The sequence below is a fragment of the Arachis ipaensis genome, chromosome B10 (genome assembly GCF_059453495.1).
Source record: "Arachis ipaensis isolate K30076 ecotype BB chromosome B10, ASM5945349v1, whole genome shotgun sequence".
Classification (NCBI taxonomy): domain Eukaryota; kingdom Viridiplantae; phylum Streptophyta; class Magnoliopsida; order Fabales; family Fabaceae; genus Arachis; species Arachis ipaensis.
In genome coordinates this window covers 59689628-59708939 of record NC_142435.1, presented here as the reverse complement: position 1 = coordinate 59708939, position 19312 = coordinate 59689628, and the positions used below count along the sequence as shown (strand labels likewise).

Genomic DNA, 19312 nt, shown 5'->3' with positions numbered 1-19312 from the left:
TGGCATGAAATTTTTCAAATGTTTCCTTGAGTTGCTCCCTTGATTCTTGGAGTGATGGATATGGACATGGTGCATAGGGAAGTGGTGGTTCTTGGGAGTAATTAGGTTGGAATTGGGGTGGATACAGGGGAATTGGGGTGGATACGGGTTAGGGTCATATGGAGGTGAATGGTGGTAGTTGGCTTGTGAGTGTGGTGGTTCAAAGCTGTGTTGTAGAGGGGGTTCATGAGCATTTGGTGGGGCTTGTTGGTAACCACAAGGGGGTCACCATAACTATTGTTCCGATATGCATTATTGAATGGTCGTCGTCCATGATAGTTTGGAAGGTGTTGTTGCCTAAAGGTTGATCAGATCCTCGTGTCTCCGTCCATCTCTGATTGTTTTTACCTTGATGCATGTTCCTGTTATAACTTCCATTCCTTTCAACATTATTAGAACCAAACTCAAAGCGATAGGGGTGAGAATTCATAGTAAATAATAAAAATTAAAAGCGAAAATAAAAACAAATAAACAAGCAAAAGAAAATATTTACAATAACCAATAATAAGGCACACAGTTGCAACTCCCCAGCAACGGTGCCATTTTGAAGAGCAAAACTCTCGCGTGATCTAGAATTTTCACAAATAAATTTCCGTTGTAAGTATAGCTTCTAGACCGACAAGAATTCCTTTCTTACAAAAGTTTTGGTTGTCACTTAAGCAAGCCCAATAAAATTTATAACCGAAGTATTTAAACCTCGGATCATCTCTCAAGGAGTTGCAGGGTAGTGTGATTTATTATTGGTTATGGAAAAAAGTATATTTTTGGGTTTTTTTAATGTATAAGATAAAAAGCAAGAATAGTAAATGGCAAGAAAGTAATTTGTAAGAAATTAATTTAAATAAATAATAAAACTCCTGGCAAGGTACAAGGAATTGAAGTCCTATCCTAGTTATCTTTATCAGGTGTGATGAGAATTGGATTTTTGCTCCCACTTTTAATTAACCCTTACTAAATAAAGGAAAGTCAAGTGGATAAATTAATTTGATCCTCAGGTCCTAGTCAACTCCTATGGAGAGACTAGAGTTATTGGAGTGCAAATTAACCAGCTAAGAATTCCAATTTCAATCAACAGCTGAGTTGATAACTCAAGTGTTATAAATTACTTAACCAAAGCCAAAAGGGGAAAATAAATTTAATTTGAATTGAAATCATTCATAAATAAATTAAAGCAAAATCAAATCTGAAATACCTCAAAATATATTAATTAAGAAAATCATAACATGAATGTTCCACGAGCCAAATCTGGAAGATAAATATCAATTAAAGTAATGAAGTAAATAAAACTAGAAAGTAAATTAAAGGAACATTGAACCTGTGATTGAAGAGAAATAATCCTAAACTTGAGAGAAATCCTAATCCTAATCCTAATCCTAAGAGAGAAGAGAGAACCTCTCTCTCTAAAAACTACATCTAAAACCTAAAATTATGAATTATTCAGTTGTTCTACGTCTCTCCTTTGATTTTTCTATTCTCTGGCTTATATTCTATGTTTCTGGCTTGGATTTGGGCCGATAAAGGGTCCAGAAATTGCTGCGGGCGTTTTCTGCAGATTTTTGTACGTGGCGTCTGTCACGCGTTCGCGTCATCTGGGAGTTTTCCTTGTCACGCGTACGCGTCGGTCACGCGTACGCCTCAATTGCGTTCTGCTCAAGGCTCGCGTCCGCGTCATCCACGCGTTCGCGTTGCTGCATTTTCGCGCTAGGCACGTGTTCGCGTCGCTACCCTTTTCTTCAAAACTCCATTTTTTGTGCTTTCCTTCCATTTTGTATGCTTTCTTTTTGTCCTTTGAGCCATTCTTGTTCTATGAGATCTGAAAATACTTAACACACAAATCACGGCATCGAACGATAGTAAAGGGTAGTTAAAATTAATATTTTTAAAGCATAGGAAACATGTTTTTCACTTATATCATAAAATAAGGAAGGAAAAGTAAAACCATGCAATTTACATGAATAAGTGGGTGAAGGATTGAATAAATCACTTAAATTGAGCACAAAATACATCGTAAAATATGGGTTTATCAGTTTGCCAAATAGTAACTTATTACAATGTATTGTAAAACTTTATTATATTTTTTAAAGAATTTGTTGAGCGGTCAATTTACATAAATTAAAATTAAAAAAAATATAAATTTAATTTTGATGTACTGTTAGTATAAAATAATTATACACATTTATCTAATTATATAATGCTATATCAGTAAAAATAACTACCTTTTATATTGATCGCGTGAATAGTCATCTAAAAAAACAAATATGATTGTATGTCTATGTAAACTGCTTTACATTATCAATGTATTAAAATTAAACACAATAAATATTATTTTTATGAGAAAAAAGAGATGGTATTTGGTGTACAATTCTTTTGATGTATAATAAAAAGTGTGTATTGTGAATTTATGGTTAAAATTCGAATCCAAATGAAGAATATTAAGAGACCTTAGTACATCAAAATTGAATCAAACGGATCAGTTCAATCAAAAAAATAAAAAATCAAATCTTTATTCGATTTGATTCGATTTAATATTTTGACCGTTTAAAATAAAAAAAATTGGTCAAATTTATTTGAATCAGTCGAAATCGGTACAAACCGTAACTAAACTGGACCAGTCAACTCGCGATCAACCAGTCAACTCAGCGTAGGTATTTTGCCAAAAATGCTCCATGTATGGCTAGACATACCTCTACCACGAGACTAAATGTCTTTTTACTACGGTGTTAATAATTTTGTATATTAAATATCTAGTACAACTTAAAAAATTTTTTTTTTGTTATATATATTTGTTCATATAATAATATAAAAACTCATATTATATTATAATTTATTTATAATTTAATTAAGTCAAATTTAAATTATATCAAATATTAATCTTATCTTTTAATAATATTATTGTATTTTTTATTTTTATTATTAATATTTTTGTTTTATTATAATTTTATGTATTTATTTTATCAAAATATATATAATTACTAAAATAAATATTAAACATTTTAAATATGAAATATTTAAACGTTAGTAAATATATATTTTTAATTTTAGTTTTAAGTTTTTTATTATTTTTATTGGTTCAACCAGTAATTTATCGATTGAACTAATAAATTAATAAACTAATAAGTTGATCAATTTAATTACCGATTCGATTCTTATAACTATACCTTAATATGTCATGTTAACTTAGCTTCAGTTGTATGATTATCGGTATATGTGCAACCAATAAATGTAAATATGGGCCGGTTTGGTTTTGGCAGTCTTAACTAGCATTGGATTGGACTGTTTTGTTGTTCTTTTCGGGTCAATGTTATTTTGCTTCTAATAGTGTTCAATTATGTTATTATGTATTACCAAAATATGTTATTACATAAATAACCATTTAGTCCCAGACCAAAAATATAGCCATTAGGTCATGATCACTCATGACCAAGAAAAAAGTATAGATAGATTTAGTGTTAATACTCTCATTGGTTTTTGTTCTTGTGTGAATAATCTAGACGTAACTCAGTTTTTGGGAATCGATGTGGAGCTGTTGCCTTCAACACCGAGCTATAGGCTAGGAAGATCCGGGTTCTTTGTCTAGAGAGATATCACGTCATGGAGAGTATGAACAAAGGGAGAGTGTACCTGCAAAAGGCACTCTGATGTTTAAGTTAGTATTGTATATTCAGTGTGTCCCTTTAGGATAAAATATCATACCTTTATAGGCGAGGGAGGATAGGTCGGTTACATTTCTATTGGTCCTCTGAATTGAAGAGCATTTATTGGAATTTAGTAGGCGATAGCGTCTGGTCGAATGTTTCTACTCAAGAATGACATCCATTGAATTTGATTGTAACGCATGATGCCGAGTTATAACGCATATAGCCGAGTTATGGTGTATAATGCCGAGTTATGGCTTCGAATTTGTAACAACCACATCATAGCTCCCAAGCTTAGCCTGAGAATGTATTTTAATGAAGCAGGTTGAGCTTTTGATGAGTCATAACATGGCCATCGAGTTAGCCTTGGAGACCCCAATTCAAGATGGTGTATTAAAAGATTATTTAATTGATATGAGTAGGAGAGAGAAACAGTCTTAAATGCCCATTAAAGAACGTGCGTGTTTCCAATGCACATCATTTCCCTTGATGCAACTGATGGGATGGTTTAGTGAATTTCAAAAACAGTTTTGGAGTGTTAATTAAAAGCCTTGGAATCCAAAAGATTGTGTTGGTTGCACAAGGTTTTGTTGTTATCAGAGGCATTTTAAAGAATCATGAGTAAAAGAGGTATGCTTTATTTTTTCCCTGTATTTTCTATAACTTCTGTTCCTCTTCTCCTAGGTCGTTCTAATGGGTTTTGAAAAAGAGAAAAAAGAGAGAGTTGATTGGTCATATGATTGGATAAATGACGACGTTAGGAAGCGTTGCTCACTGTTCTTAGATCAGGAAACTGTGAAGGAGATAGATAGAAGTAAGATTGTGAGGGGCGGGTCTGGCCTCCAATTTGAGTTACTTTCTTGTATTCCTAGTGACCATGTGTTTCATAGGGGGGAAGGGTTTGAGTTCTTTTATATGTGTAGTTTTGTGTTAGAGGAGTTGGGGTGAAGCTTTTCTTCACTGATTTTGAATGTCAGGTGCTAAGTGATGCATGAGCATCATGATGTGTTTTTCTATGCTTTTTCATATAAAAATATATTCATAATGCTTAATTATGGAGTGTTTTTGGTGCTTAAATTGAATATTACTTTGATTGCTTGAGTTAATAAATTTTATAGGTAATGATAGAAATAGAAGCAATAAAAACACTATTAGAGGATGCACACTCCCAAGGTGGCAAAAGAGTGGGAAACAAACTCAAAGAGAAGCAAAGAGGATTTGCAACCCTGACCTCTTCACACTCCAATATAAATAACTCGAGCTACAAAGCTCTAAATGAGATGATCTTAGTGCCATTGGAAGGTAGACTTCTAGGTCTTTCCAACCATATATAATACTTTATATTGGATACTGGATTTGAGGGTACAAATCGCTATTCTTTTAGCGTTGCAACTTCAGCGTAAAACAATTTCCTGCACTTCACCAGACTGACCTCTTCACCTTCAAAAGATCATAACCTAGGCTAGAGAAGTCTAAATAATGCGCTTCCAGCGGCGTTAGAAATCTGAGATCTAGGGCTTTCCAATGATATATAATAGTTTATAGTGGGCATTTATTTTGGGGATGCAACAGATCAATCTTTCAACGTGCAAGGCTTCCCAAGCCTTCAAAAGCCCAAAGTGCCACTTCAATAACACTCCACATTGGGCCACTTCCAAATACCCCAATTCTTTCATTTATTCTTCAATGTTTCAAGCCTCCATGAAGAGAATTAAAATTTAACAAGCCCAAGACAAGCCACAATTAACAATCAATCAAGGCAACAAGAATCATCTAGAAGTAGTTAGAAAATTTGCATTTGATTGTAATTTCATTTGAATTTGTAATTTGGGTAGCTTATAAATAGGACCTTAGATTCATCATTTTAGACACACAATGGAGGGGTGGAGGTGACTCCACTCCCCTTTCACACTCATTCTCTTCTCTTCTTCCATTTTCTTTCATACACACTTTTGTAAATATTTAGTTATGTGTTTCTAATTTCCAACATTGGGATAGAGAACTCTATTATAATTTAATGGATTAATTTATTTTTATTCTTTTTCTTCTCTTCATTTTTCATTTGATTTGCTAGAAATAATCTTCGTTCTTCATTTCAAGGATTTAATTGTCTTGGAAAAGAAATTGAATTCACATGGATTCTATGTGAGCCTTGGAAAGGGGATCATAGAATCATGCTTGAAGTTCTTTCTCACAATTGAGTAAATTTGGGTTTGGATTTGATATTGTGATATGTAATCATCCCTAAACTTGGGTTTATAAGTTGTGTGGCTCTAAACCGGAGACCAATCTTCATATCTTCTCATGAGCAATTAGATCAAGGAATTGGCAATTGATCAAGTTAAGAGAGATTGATTCACCAAGGGATTGGGTTTCAATCACTTATGATTTGCCAAGAGATCAATGATTGTATGATTGAAGAGGAGATGAGAGCTATTGATCTTGAAAATGCAATATCTCTTGATCCCAATGTTAATTTCATTCTAAATTCTTGTTATTTACTTCTTATCTTTAATTCTTGTCATTTACTTATGCACATTTATGGCTTTATTTACTTATGCACATTTATGCCTTCCATGTGTTTGTAGAAATGCTTTGATAAACCACTATTTTATGGTTTATCTTGTGCTCAATTGAGTGGTTTTTATCAAGTCTTTGCACACTTATTCATACTATTTGTATGATTTTACAATCCCTTCCTAATTTTGTTCTATGATTAAAAACTTGCTTCCTAAGTCTTTAAATTGTGTATTTTTAATGTCCTTTCATAATATTCGATGCCGTGATATGTGTGTTCAGTGTTTGCAGGCTTTATAGGGCAGGAATGGCTTGGAGGATGGAAAGGAAGCTTGCAAAAATTGAAGGAACACAAGAAATAAAGGAGACAACCACCGAGGAGTGACGCGTGCGCGTACCTGACACGTACGCGTCAGACGCGAAGTTGACCAGCAACGCGTACACGTGACTGACGCGTACGCGTGACGTGCGCAACCTGCTGAAAACGCAAAAAATGCTGGGGGCAATTTTGGGCTGAGTTTGGACCCAGTTTTTGGCCCAGAAACACAGACTAGAGCCAGGGGATAGCAGAGACTCAACACACATTCACATTACGCATAGTTTTAGTTTTAGTTTTGAATCTTAGAGAGAATTCTACTCCTTCCTCTAGGATTCTTCACATTCATAGTTTTAGAGATTATTGCTTTTGCTTTGGATATTGAGAAAAGTCATTACCTCCGTTGAAGTTTCATTATTCTAGTCTGTTTTCCTATTCCTTTACTCTTTTATTGCCCATTAACCCTGTTTGGATAAGTATGTTTATGATTTTGGGATTTATTAATGCAAAATACTATTTTTATTATTAATTAATTTTCCGTTTCTATTTTATTTAATTTATCATGTCTTCTTCTTATATTTCTTGCACAAGGACAACAAGACATTTAGACTACATTGAACTCTACTCTAAATGGTCTGAATGCCACTTTACAAGCTCTCATCTCCCAGATAGATTCATTACCTACTCCCAACAACCAGCCTTCAAGCTCCAGTAGGATTCCTTCTCAACCCTTACCCAACCCCAAAGGTAGCATCAATGCCATCACTTTAAGGTCTGGAATCATACTGCAAGAGAGGAATCATGAGGAGCCAAGCCCATAAGAACATGCCCTAGTTGAGGACATGGTAGAAGTGGAAGATGTTGAAGAGGAAGATGAAGTACAAGACATGGTTGAAGAAGAAGCAGCTCAACCAAGGAATAAAGAACCAAAGGAAGCTGAAGCTATAAGAGACGCCATTCCTATCCCATTTCCACACCTTGCAAGGAAGCCCAGAAAGCAGATGGAACTCGATCCTAAAATGGTAGAAATCTTCAAAAAGGTTAAGGTAACTGTTCCCCTTTTGATGTTATTCAGCAAGTACCTAAATATGCGAAGTTTCTAAAGGATTTGTGCATGCATAAGGATAAGATTAATGAGTTAGAAACTATTCCTTTAGGTAATTTTATATCTGCTTTAATGGGGATATACCTGAAAAATGTAGTGATCCAGGTCCATGCATGGTTAACTGTACCATTCAGGGTGTAATATTTTTTGACTACATGTGTGATTTAGGAGCATGCATGAGTATTATGCCTTTGTCTATATATGATGCTTTGAGGCTCCCTCCCTTAAAAAGTTCGGCAGCTCATTTTGTTTTAACAGATAAAAGCATTATTACAGTGGTTGGAATTGCTGAGGACGTGCTGGTGAGCATTAAGGGGCTCACATTTCCCATTGACTTCTATATCCTGGAAATGTCCCCTAATGACTCAGGAAGACCGTCATCCATCCTACTTGGAAGACCATTCCTGAAGGCTTCAAAGTTCAAGTTGGATGCCTTTTCAGGAACTTATTCTTTTGAGATAGACGGCCGAGCAGTGAGTTTCAACCTGAACGAAGCTTTGAAGCATCCTCCGGAAGACCATTCCATCTTCCAGTGTGACATCATTGATGATACCGTAGCTACAGTTCACATAGAGATGCACATAGAGGAAGGTCCAAGTGTGGGAAAATCCTCTGAACACAATGAAGACACTTTGCCACCATCACTAGCTCCAGGAGATCAAGTGCCTGACCATGAGCATAAATTGGAGTTGAAGCCCTTTCCACCCCACCTAAGTATGCTTACCTTGAGGATAATCAAAAGCTCCCAGTTATCATTGCAAGGGAACTCACATCCCAACAGGAGGAGCAGCTGCTTCGTGTACTAAGAAGACATAAGAAGGATATTGGGTGGAGTTTGGCAGATATAGTAGGCATTAGCCCTCAAGTTTGTGAGCACAGGATAATTTTAGAAGAGGGAGCAAGGCCTGTCCGTCAACCTCAAAGGCGGCTGAATCCCACCATCTTGGAAGTTGTCAAGAAGGAAGTGACCAGATTGCTTGAGGCAGATATCATCTACCCCATCTCAGATATTGAATGGGTAAGTCCAGTACAAGTGGTGCCCAAGAAGTCTGGAGTCACTATAGTGCAGAATGAGCATGGAGAGCTCATAGCAACTAGAGTGCAGAATTTCTAGAGGGTGTGCATTGATTACAGGCGCCTCAACCAGGCCACTCGTAAGGATCACTACCCCCTACCATTCATTGATCAAATGCTGGATTGCCTGTCAGGTAAATCACATTACTGCTTTTTAGATAGTTACACATGCTATTTCCAGATTCATATAGCTCCTGAATATCAGGAAAAGACTACTTTTACATGTCCCTTTGGAACATATTCTTACAAGAGGATGCCTTTTGGCTTATGTAATGCACCAGCTACTTTTCAAAGGTGCATGATGAGTCTTTTCTCTGATCTTATTGAGAGCTGTATGGAAGTTTTTATGGATGATTTTAGCGTATACGGTGATTTCTTTAGCCTTTGCTTGGATAGTTTATCTAGAGTATTAGACAGGTGTGTTAGTTCAAACCTTGTTTTAAATTTTGAAAAGTGTCATTTTATGATTAAACAAGATATTGTTCTAGGACACGTTGTTTCTAATACTGGTATCTCTGTAGATCCAGCAAAGGTAAATGTCATTTCTAGTCTACCTTACCGCTCCTCCGTGAGGGAAGTCCGTTCGTTCCTTGGTCATGCGCATGCAGAAGGACTTCAGTAAGGTAGCATTGCCCTTATCTAGACTGCTGCAGAAGGATGTTGAATTTGAGCTGAGTGAGGACTGTATGGAAGCGTTTGATAAGCTGAAGGTCACCTTGACTCAGGCTCCGATTGTGAGAGGACCAGACTGGAACCAGCCATTTGAGATTATGTGTGATGCCTCCAATCATGTAGTAGAAGCGACACTGGCCCAGCGCGCAGGTAAGGATCCTTTTATAATTGCTTATGCATCTAAGACCTTAGACGCTGCTCAGTCTAATTACACCACCACTGAAAAAGAGCTTCTGGCTATTGTTTTTGCTCTGGATAAATTTCGAGCCTACTTGCTTGGTACTAAGGTGGTAGTGTACTTAGACCATGCACCTCTAAAATATTTATTAGCTAAAAAAGAGTCCAAACCAAAGCTAATACGTTGGATATTGCTGCTGCAAGAATTTGATTTAGAAATTAAGGATAGGTGTGGTTCCCAGAATTTAGTGGCGGACCACTTGAGTCACCTTGAGCATGTCAAGGATGACTCCACTTCTATCAATGATGCTTTTCCATTTGATAGCTTGCATGCAGTATCTGAAGTAGTTCTTTGGTATGCACCTGTAGCTAATTATCTAGTTAGTCATACCTTCCCTCCCAATTTTACTAAGCATCAGAAGGACAAGTTGAAAAGCAAGTCCAAATATTATATATGGGATGACACATATTTATGGAGGTATGGTGCTGACCAGATAATTAGAAGGTGTGTGCCTCAATCAGAATTCCAGTCCATTTTAGAGGCCTGCCACTCCTCTGAGAGTGGTGGCCATTTTGGTCCTCAAAGGACAGCTAGAAAAATCTTAGACTGTGGATTCTGGTGGCCTACTCTTTTTAAGGATGTTACTGCCTTCTGTAAATCTTGTTTCCCATGACAGAGGTTTGGTAATATATCCAAGAGGGATGAGATGCCCCAACAAATTATGTTGTTCTGCGAAATTTTTGATGTTTGGGGCATTGACTTCATGGGTCCATTTCCAAATTCTAGCGGTTTTTTATATATATTGTTAGCTGTAGATTATGTTTCTAAATGGGTGAAAGCAATTCCTACCCATACTGATAATGCTAACACTATTGTCTCTTTTGTTAGAAACCATATTATCTGTCGCTTTGGATCACCACGAGCAATCGTGAGTGATCAAGGCACCTATTTTTGTAACAGGAGATTGACCGCTCTACTGAAGAAGCATGGCGTTATTCACAAGGTAGCAACAGCCTACCATCCCCAGATTAATGGACAAGCAGAGGTGTCTAACAGAGAGATAAAGCATATCCTGGAGAAGATAGTCAAGCCTCATAGGAAGGACTGGAGCACCAGGCTACAAGATGCGCTTTGGGCATATCGGATAGCATACAAGACACCTATAGGGATGAGACCGTTCCGCCTAGTTTATGTTAAGGACTGTCACCTCCCAGTAGAGGTAGAACACAAGGCTTTCTGGGAAGTAAGAGAAATCAACATGGGATTTGAGAAGGCCGGAGCTGAAAGGAAGATGCAACTACAAGAATTAGAGAACCTTCACCTAGAAACATATGATAACTCCAAGCTGTACAAAGAGAAGATGAAGGCTGTGCATGACAAGCACATTAAAAGGAGAGAGTTCAGACCAGGGGAGTTAGTTCTCCTTTACAACTCCAGACTGCGGCTCATGCCAGGCAAGCTGAGATCCAGATAGGAATGTCCCTATAGAGTAGAGAAGGCAGACCCATACAGAGTCTTTCACCTGAGTCATCATTCTAGCTCCAAATTTATCAAGGCCAATGGACATCGCTTAAAGCTATATCATGGTGAGAAGATGAAGAAAAATAAGGAGCTGGAGATCTTCTTCTTGGAGGATCCACCAACAGCAAAAGACTAAGCTAGTGGACTGTCCAACTTAAGGACGTTAAAGAAAAGCACTAGGTGGGAGACAACCCATCATGGTACGATCTCTCATTTTTATTCTTAGCTTTATTTTATTTTATTTTTCTCAGTAGCCATTCATAATTTCTGCATAATCAAGTACATACTACATTCTGCATCAAAAAAAAAAAAAGAGCACAGGACGCGCAAGCGTCGCTGATGTTATGTGTGTGCGTGAAAAATAAATATTGAATAGAGAGTTGCGCGGGAGTGGCACAGGAAGGGTGCATTGCGCACAATCATGCTCACGCATACGCGTCCATGACGCATGCGCATCATTTGAAATTTTGGCACTCTATGCGTACGCGTCCAGCACGCGTGGATGATGAAATCGGCGTGAATGGGTATTTGGGCAGAAAGTTGTGATGGTGTGGGGCTGGAACTGTGCTAGGAGCACCAAAAAAAATATGTTATGTTTCTACTTCATTTGCGTCATTTTCCCATCCAAGCCATCCACGCGTGCGCGTCCCTGACGCGCACGCATCGTTTAAAATTTTGGCAAATGTGCGTATTGGACAGAGAGTTGTGCGTGCGCGAGGCTGCCTTCGCGCCATTTGCACAACTCATGTCACGCGTACGCGTCCCTGACGCGTACTGGTGTACAAAATTATGATCACACTTTTCACAACTCTGCACAAATAACCAGCAAGTGCACTGGGTCGTCCAAGTAATACCTTACGTGAGTAAGGGTCGATCCGACGGAGATTGTCGGTTTGAAGCAAGCTATGGTCATCTTGTAAATCTTAGTCAGGCGGATTCAAATGGTTATGAAGTTTTGATAATTAAAAGATAAATAAAACATAAAATAAAATAGAGATACTTATGTAATTCATTGGTGGGGATTTCAGATAAGCGTTTGGAGATGCTTTGTTGCTTCTGAACCTCTGCTTTCCTACTATCTTTTTCCAATCATGCGTGCTCCCTTCCATGGCAAGCTGTATGGCCCTCTTGGATGAAAAATACCAAGTACGATCTCTGCACGACTAATCAACTATCGGATTTCTCGTCTCGGATGAAAAATACCAGGCACAGCTACCGCACGGCTAATCATCTGTCGGTTCTCACTAGTGTCGGAATAGGATCTCTCTATCCTTTTGCACACTGTCACTGTGCCCAACATTCGCAAGTTTGAAGCTTATCATAGTCATCCCTTCCCAGATCCTACTCGGAATACCACAGACAAGGTTTAGACTTTCTGGATCTCAAGAATGCTGCCAATTGGTTCTAGCCTATACCACGAAGGTTCTAATAACGGATTTGGATGCTCTGTTGTCAGGAGAGACGATGCAAATCGTGAATTAGAGACCCAAGAGAATATACTCTGGCTGTTGTCCAATAACTACGTTGAACATCATGTAGACCGCTTGTGGTTATCAGGCACGCGGATCTTGGCTAAGCGAGTAACGAAGATAGTGGGTGATTGTCACGGGTCACCCCTTCATTCTGACTTAACTGAGAATTAAGTACGAGAGTATATCTTGGAGATGAATTAGGCATGAATTGAAAGAAAAATAATGGTACTTGCATTAATTCATGAAGAACAGCAGAGCTCCTCACCTTAATCTATGAGGTGTAGAAACTCCACCGTAGAAAATACATAAGAGAAAAGAGGTCTAGGCAAGGCTATGAGGCCAGCCTCCAAACGTGAACAATGATTCCAAAGATGATAGTATGATAAAAGTCTCCAAAAGATTTGAATACAATGGTAAAAAGTGCTATTTATACTAAACTAGTTACTAGGGTTTACAGAAAGTAAGTAACTAAGTGCAGATAGTGCAGAAATCCACTTCCGGAACCTACTTGGTATGTGCTTGGGCTGAGCATTGAAGCTTTCACGTGCATAGGCCATTCTTGGAGTTAAATTCCAGCTTGGGTGCCAGTTTGGGCGTTTAACTCCAGTTTTGGTGGCAGTTCTGGCGTTTTATGCCAGAAAAGGGTCTCTGGCTGGAGTTTAATGCCAGTTTGGGCCATCTAATCTTGGGCTAAGTATGGACTATTATATATTGCTGGAAATCCCAAGATGTCTACTTTTTAACTCAATTGAGAGTGCACCAATTGGGCATTTGTAGTTCCAGAAAATCCACTTCAAGTGCAGGAGGGCCAGAATCCAACAGCATCTGCAGTCCTTTCTCAACCTCTGAATCAGACTTTTGCTCAGATCCCTCAATTTCAGCGAGAAAATACCTGAAATCACAGAAAAATACACAAACTCATAGTTAAGTTCAGAAATGTGATTTTTGCATAAAAACTAATAAAAATATAATAAAAAGTAACTAAAACATACTAAAAACTATGTAAAAATAATGCCAAAAAGGGTATAAATTATTCGCTCATCACAACACCAAACTTAAATTGTTGCTTGTCCCCAAGCAACCAAAAACAAAATAGGATAAAAAGAAGATAATATACAATAAATCTCAAAAATATCAATGAAGATTAGTTTCAATTAGATGAGCGGGACTAGTAGCTTTTTGCTTCTGAACAGTTTTGGCATCTCACTTTATCCTTTGAAGTTCAGAATGATTGGCATCCATAGGAACTCAAAATTTAGATAGTGTTATTGATTCTCCTAGTTCAGTATGTTGGTCGTGACCCTAAGCATTTTGTTTTCCAGTATTACCACCGGATACATAAATGCCACAGACACATAACTAGGTGAACCTTTTCAGATTGTGACTTAGCTTTGCTAGAGTCCCCAGTTAGAGGTGCCCAGAGCTCTTAAGCACACTCTTTTTTCTTTGGACCACGACTTTAACCGCTCAGTCTCAAGCTTTTCACTTGACACCATCACGCCACAAGCACATGGTTAGGGACAGCTTAGTTTAGCCGCTTAGGCCAGAATTTTATTCCTTTGGGCCCTCCTATCCATTAATGCTCAAAGCCTTGGATCCTTTTTACCCTTGCCTTTTGGTTTAAAGGGTTATTGGCTTTTTCTGCTTGCTTTTTCTTTTTCTTTCTTTATTTTCGCAAGCTTTTGTTTTTCACTACTTTTTCTTGCTTCAAGAATCAATTTTATGTTTTTTCAAATTATCAATAACATTTCTCTTTTTTTCATTATTCTTTCAAGAGCCAACAATTTTAACATTCATAAACTTTACTATAAAAAATATGCATTGTTCAAGCATTCATTCAGAAAATAAAAAGTATTGCCACCACATCAAAATAATTAAGCTAATTCAAGATAATTTTCAAAATTATGCACTTCTTGTTGTTTTGTAAATAAAAACATTTTTCATTTAAGAAAGGTGAGGGATTCCTGGAATCATTCATAGCTTTAAGACATAGACACTAAACACTAATGATCATGTAATGAAGACACAAACATAGACAAAATATAAAGCATAGAAAACGAAAAACAGAAAAAAAAGAACAAGGGAATTAAAGAACGGGTCCACCTTAGTGACGGCAGCTAGTTCTTCCTCTTGAAGATCCTATGAAGTGCTTGAGCTCCTCTATGTCTCTTCCTTGCCTTTGTTGCTCCTCTCTCATGGCCTTTTGGTCCTCTCTGATTTCATGGAGGATGATGGAGTGCTCTTGGTACTCCACTTTTAGTTGCTCCATGTTGAAACTCAATTCTCCTAAAGATGTGTTAAGTTGCTCCCAATAGTTGTGTGGAGGGAAATGCATCCCTTGAGGCATCTCAGGGATTTCTTGATGAGGAATTTTCTCATGCTCTTGTTGAGATCCATGAGTGGGCTCTCTTGCTTGCTCCATCCTCTTTTTAGTGATGGGCTTGTCCCCTTCAATGAGGATATCTTCCTCTATGACAACTCCAGCTGAATTGCATAGGTGACAGATAAGATGAGGAAAGGCTAACCTTGCCAAAGTGGAGGGTTTGTCAGCCACCTTGTATATTTCTAGAGATATGATCTCATGAACTTCTACTTCATCCCCAATCATGATACTATGGATCATGATAGCCCGATCAATAGTTACTTCGGATCAGTTGCTAGTAGGAATGATAGAGCATTGAATGAACTCTAACCATCTCCTAGCCACGGGTTTGAGGTCAGGCCTTCTTAATTGAACCGGCTTGCCTCTTGAGTCTCTCTTCCATTGTGCTCCTTCCACATAGATGTCCATGAGGACTTGGTCCAACCTTTGATCAAAGTTGACTCTTCTAGTGAAAGGATGATAATCTGCTCTCATTATTGGCAAGTTGAATGCCAACCTTACAGTTTCTGGACTGAAATTCAAGTATTTCCCCCGAACCATTGTGAGCCAATTCTTTGGGTTCGGGTTCACACTTTGATCATGGTTCTTAGTGATCCATGCATTAGCATAGAACTCTTGAACCATTAAGATTTTGACTTGTTGGATGAGGTTGGTGAGAGTTTCCCAACCTCCTCTTCGAATCTCACGTCGGATCTCTGGATATTCACTCTTTTTGAGCATGAAGGGGACCTCGGGGATCATCTTTTTTTTTGCCACAACTTCATAGAAGTGGTCTTGATGGACTTTTGAGATAAATCTCTCCATCTCTCATGACTCAAAGGTGGAAGCAACTGGCTTCCCTTTCCTCTTTCTAGAGGTTTCTCATGCCTTAGGTGCCATTAATGGTTATGAAAAAACAAAAAGCAGAGCTTTTTCCCACATCAAACTTAAAAGGTTTGCTCATTCCCGAGCAAAAGAAGAAAGAAATGGGGAGAAGAAGAAGTAATGGAGAAGATGGAGGGGTGTTTTGAATTCAGCTAAGGGAGTTTAAGTGTGTATGATGTGTGAAAATGAAGGTGGTAAGGAGGGGTATTTATAGGGTAAGAGAGAGGGGGGAGGGGAATTCGTGTAAGATAGGGTTGGGTTTGGGAGGGAAATGTTTTGAATTTGAATGGTGAGGTAGGTGGGTTGTATGATGTGTTGTGGGGAATAGTGGATGGATATGAGTGGTGAAGAGATTATAGAGAAGAGAGTAGGATTTGATAGTGAATGATGTTTGGGAAAGAGTGTTATGGAAAGGTGTGAAAAGGAAAGAATGAGAGGTGGGGTAGGTGGGGATCCTGTGGGGTCCACAGATCCTGAGGTATCAAGGAATTCTGATCCTTGCACCTTTCTGGCATGTAACGCCATCTCTGCTACCTCTCCTGGCGTTAAACGCCATGCTGATGCCCTTTTCAGGCGTTTAACGCCAAGCAGACACCCTTTTCTAGCGTTAAACGCCAGTCTGTCTGCCAATTCTGACATTTAATGCCAGCCAGACAGCCACTCAGCCAGACACCCTTTTCTGGCGTTAAACGCCAGTCTGTCTGCCAATTCTGGCGTTTAACGCCCAGAATACTGTCAGACTGGGCGTTAAATGCCCATTCTGCTATCCTTACTGGCGTTTAAACGCCAATAAGCCTGTCCTCCAGGGTGTGCTATTTTTGATGCTTTTTTGATTCTGCTTTAATTTTGCAGTTGTTTTTATGACTCCACATGATCATCAACCTAAAGAAAACATAACATGGCAATGAAAAACAAATAAATATAATTAAATAACATTGGGTTGCCTCCCAACAAGTGCTTCTTTAATGTCAATAGCTTGACAGTGAGCTCTTAGAGATCCGCACAGAGACTTAGAGCTTAATGGTGGCCTCCCAACAGCAAACTTAGAAGTTGAGTGTGGGGGCTCTGTTTGACTCTGTATTGAGAGAAGCTTTTCATGCTTCCTCTCTATGGTTACAGAAGAAGATCTTTGCCTTAAACACAAGGTAGTCCTCATTTAATTGAAGGATTAACTCTCCTCTGTCCACATCAATCACAACTTTTGCTGTGGCTAGGAAGGGTCTTCCAAGGATGATGCATTCATCCTCTTCCTTCCCAGTGTCTAGGATTATGAAATCAGCAGGGATGTACATGCCTTCAACCTTCACTAAGACATCCTGTACAAGTTTATAAGCCTGTTTCCTTGATTTGTCTGCCAACTCTAGTGAGATTCTTACAGCTTGTACCTCAAAGATCCCTAGTTTCTCCATTACAGAGAGTGGCATGAGGTTTATTCCTGACCCCAGGTCACACAGAGCCTTCTCAAAGGTCATGGTGCCTATAGTACAAGGTATTAAGAACTTTCCAGGATCCGGTTTCTTCTGAGGTAATTTCAGTTGAACCAAAGCATTCAGTTCATTGATGAGCAATGAAAGTTCATCTTCCCAAGTCTCATTACCAAATAGCTTGGCATTTAGCATTTTGATTGCTCCTAGATACTGAGCAACTTGCTCTTCAACAATATCTTCATCCTCTTCAGAGGAAGAATACTCATCAGAGCTCATAAATGGCAAGAGTAAGTTCAGTGGAATCTCTATGGTCTCTATATGAGCCTCAGATTCCTTTGGTTCCTCATTAAGGAACTCCTTAGTGGTGAGTGGACGTCCATTGAGGTCTTCCTCACTAGAATTCACTGCCTTTCCCTCCTCTACAGGTTCGGCCATTTTGGGTATATTGATGTCCTTACACTCTCTCTTCGAATTTTCTTTCGTATTGCTTGGGAGAGTACTTAGAGGGATTTCAGTGACTCTTTTACTCAGCTGACCCACTTGTGCCTCCAAATTTCTGATGGAGGACCTTGTTTCAGTCATGAAATTGAGAGTGGTTTTAGATAGATCAGAGACTATGGTTGCTAAGTCAGAGAGGCTCTGCTTAGAATTCTCTGTCTGTTGCTGAGAAGATGATGGAAAAGGCTCGCTATTGCCAAACCTATTTCTCCCACCATTATTATTATTGAAGCCTTGTTGAGGCTTCTGTTGGTCCTTCCATGAGATATTAGAATGATTCCTCCATGAAGGATTGTAAGTGTTTCCATAGAATTCTCCCATGTAATTCACTTCTTTCATTCCAGGATTCTCAGGGTCATAAGCTTCTCCTTCAGAGGAGGCTTCTTTAGTACTGCCAGATGCAGCTTGTAATCCAGTCAGATTCTGAGAAATCATATTAACTTGCTGAGTTAATATTTTATTCTGAGCCAATATGGCATTCAGAGTATCAATCTCAAGAACTCCTTTCTTCTGAGTCATTCCATTATTCGCAGAATTTCTTTCAGAAGTGTACATAAACTGGTTATTTGCAACCATTTCAATGAGTTCTTGGACTTCTGCAAGTGTCTTCTTCATATGAAGAGATCCACCAGCAGAGTGGTCCAATGACATCTTGGATAATTCAGACAGACCATCATAGAATATACATAAGATGCTCCATTTTGAAAGCATGTCAGAAGGACACCTTCTGATCAATTGCTTGTATCTTTCCCAAGCTTCATAGAGGGATTCACCTTCCTTTTGTCTGAAGGTTTGGACTTCCACTTTAAGTTTACTCAACTTTTGAGGTGGAAAAAATTTGGCCAAGAAAGCATTGACTAACTTTTCCCAAGAGTTCAGGTTTTCTTTAGGTTGTAAGTCCAACCATGTCCTAGCTCTGTCTCTTACAGCAAAAGGGAAAAGAATAAATCTATAGATCTCAGGATTAAACCCATTGGTCTTAACAGTGTCACAGATTTGCAAGAATTCAACTAAGAACTGATGAGGATCTTCCAATGGAAGTCCATAAAACTTGCAATTCTGCTACATTAGAGAAACTAATTGAGGCTTAAGCTCAAAGTTGTTTGCTCCAATTGTAGGAATTGAGATGCTTCTTCCATAGAAGTCAGAAGTTGGTGCAGTAAAGTCACCAAGCATCTTCCTTGCATCTCCACCATTGTTATTGGGTTCGGCTGCCATGTCCTCTTCTTTTTCGAAAATTTCTATAAGGTCTTCTCCAGAGAGTTGTGCTTTAGCTTCTCTTAGCTTCCTCTTCAAAGTCTTTTCATGTTCAGGATTAGCTTCAACAAGGATGTCTTTATCCCTGTTCCTGCTCATATGAAAAAGAAGAGAACAGAAAAGAAGAGGAATCCTCTATGTCACAGTATAGAGATTCCTTTATGTGAGTAGAAGAATAGAAGAATGAGGTAGAGAGAGAATAAGAAGAATTCGAACACAGAGAGAGGGAGAGGGTTCGAATTATGAGTAGAAGGGAAGTGTTAGTAAATAGATAAATAAATAGAAAGAGATGAGAGAGGGAGTATTCGAATATTAATTTAAAAGAAAAGAAAAATATTTTTGTTTTTATTTTAA

The 19312-nt window shown here is 38.3% G+C and overlaps 1 protein-coding gene across 1 annotated transcript in view; it reads right to left on the bottom strand.

The window, feature by feature from the left end:
• Positions 1-17785, bottom strand: part of LOC148580218 (uncharacterized) — a 41290-nt gene extending 23505 nt beyond the window's left edge. The window contains exon 1 of the mRNA XM_088491819.1: positions 16950-17785. Within this exon, the coding sequence (XP_088347945.1) occupies positions 16950-17785 (836 nt within the window). The remainder of the gene's footprint in view (positions 1-16949) is intronic.
• Between the last annotated feature and the right edge of the window lie 1527 nt (positions 17786-19312).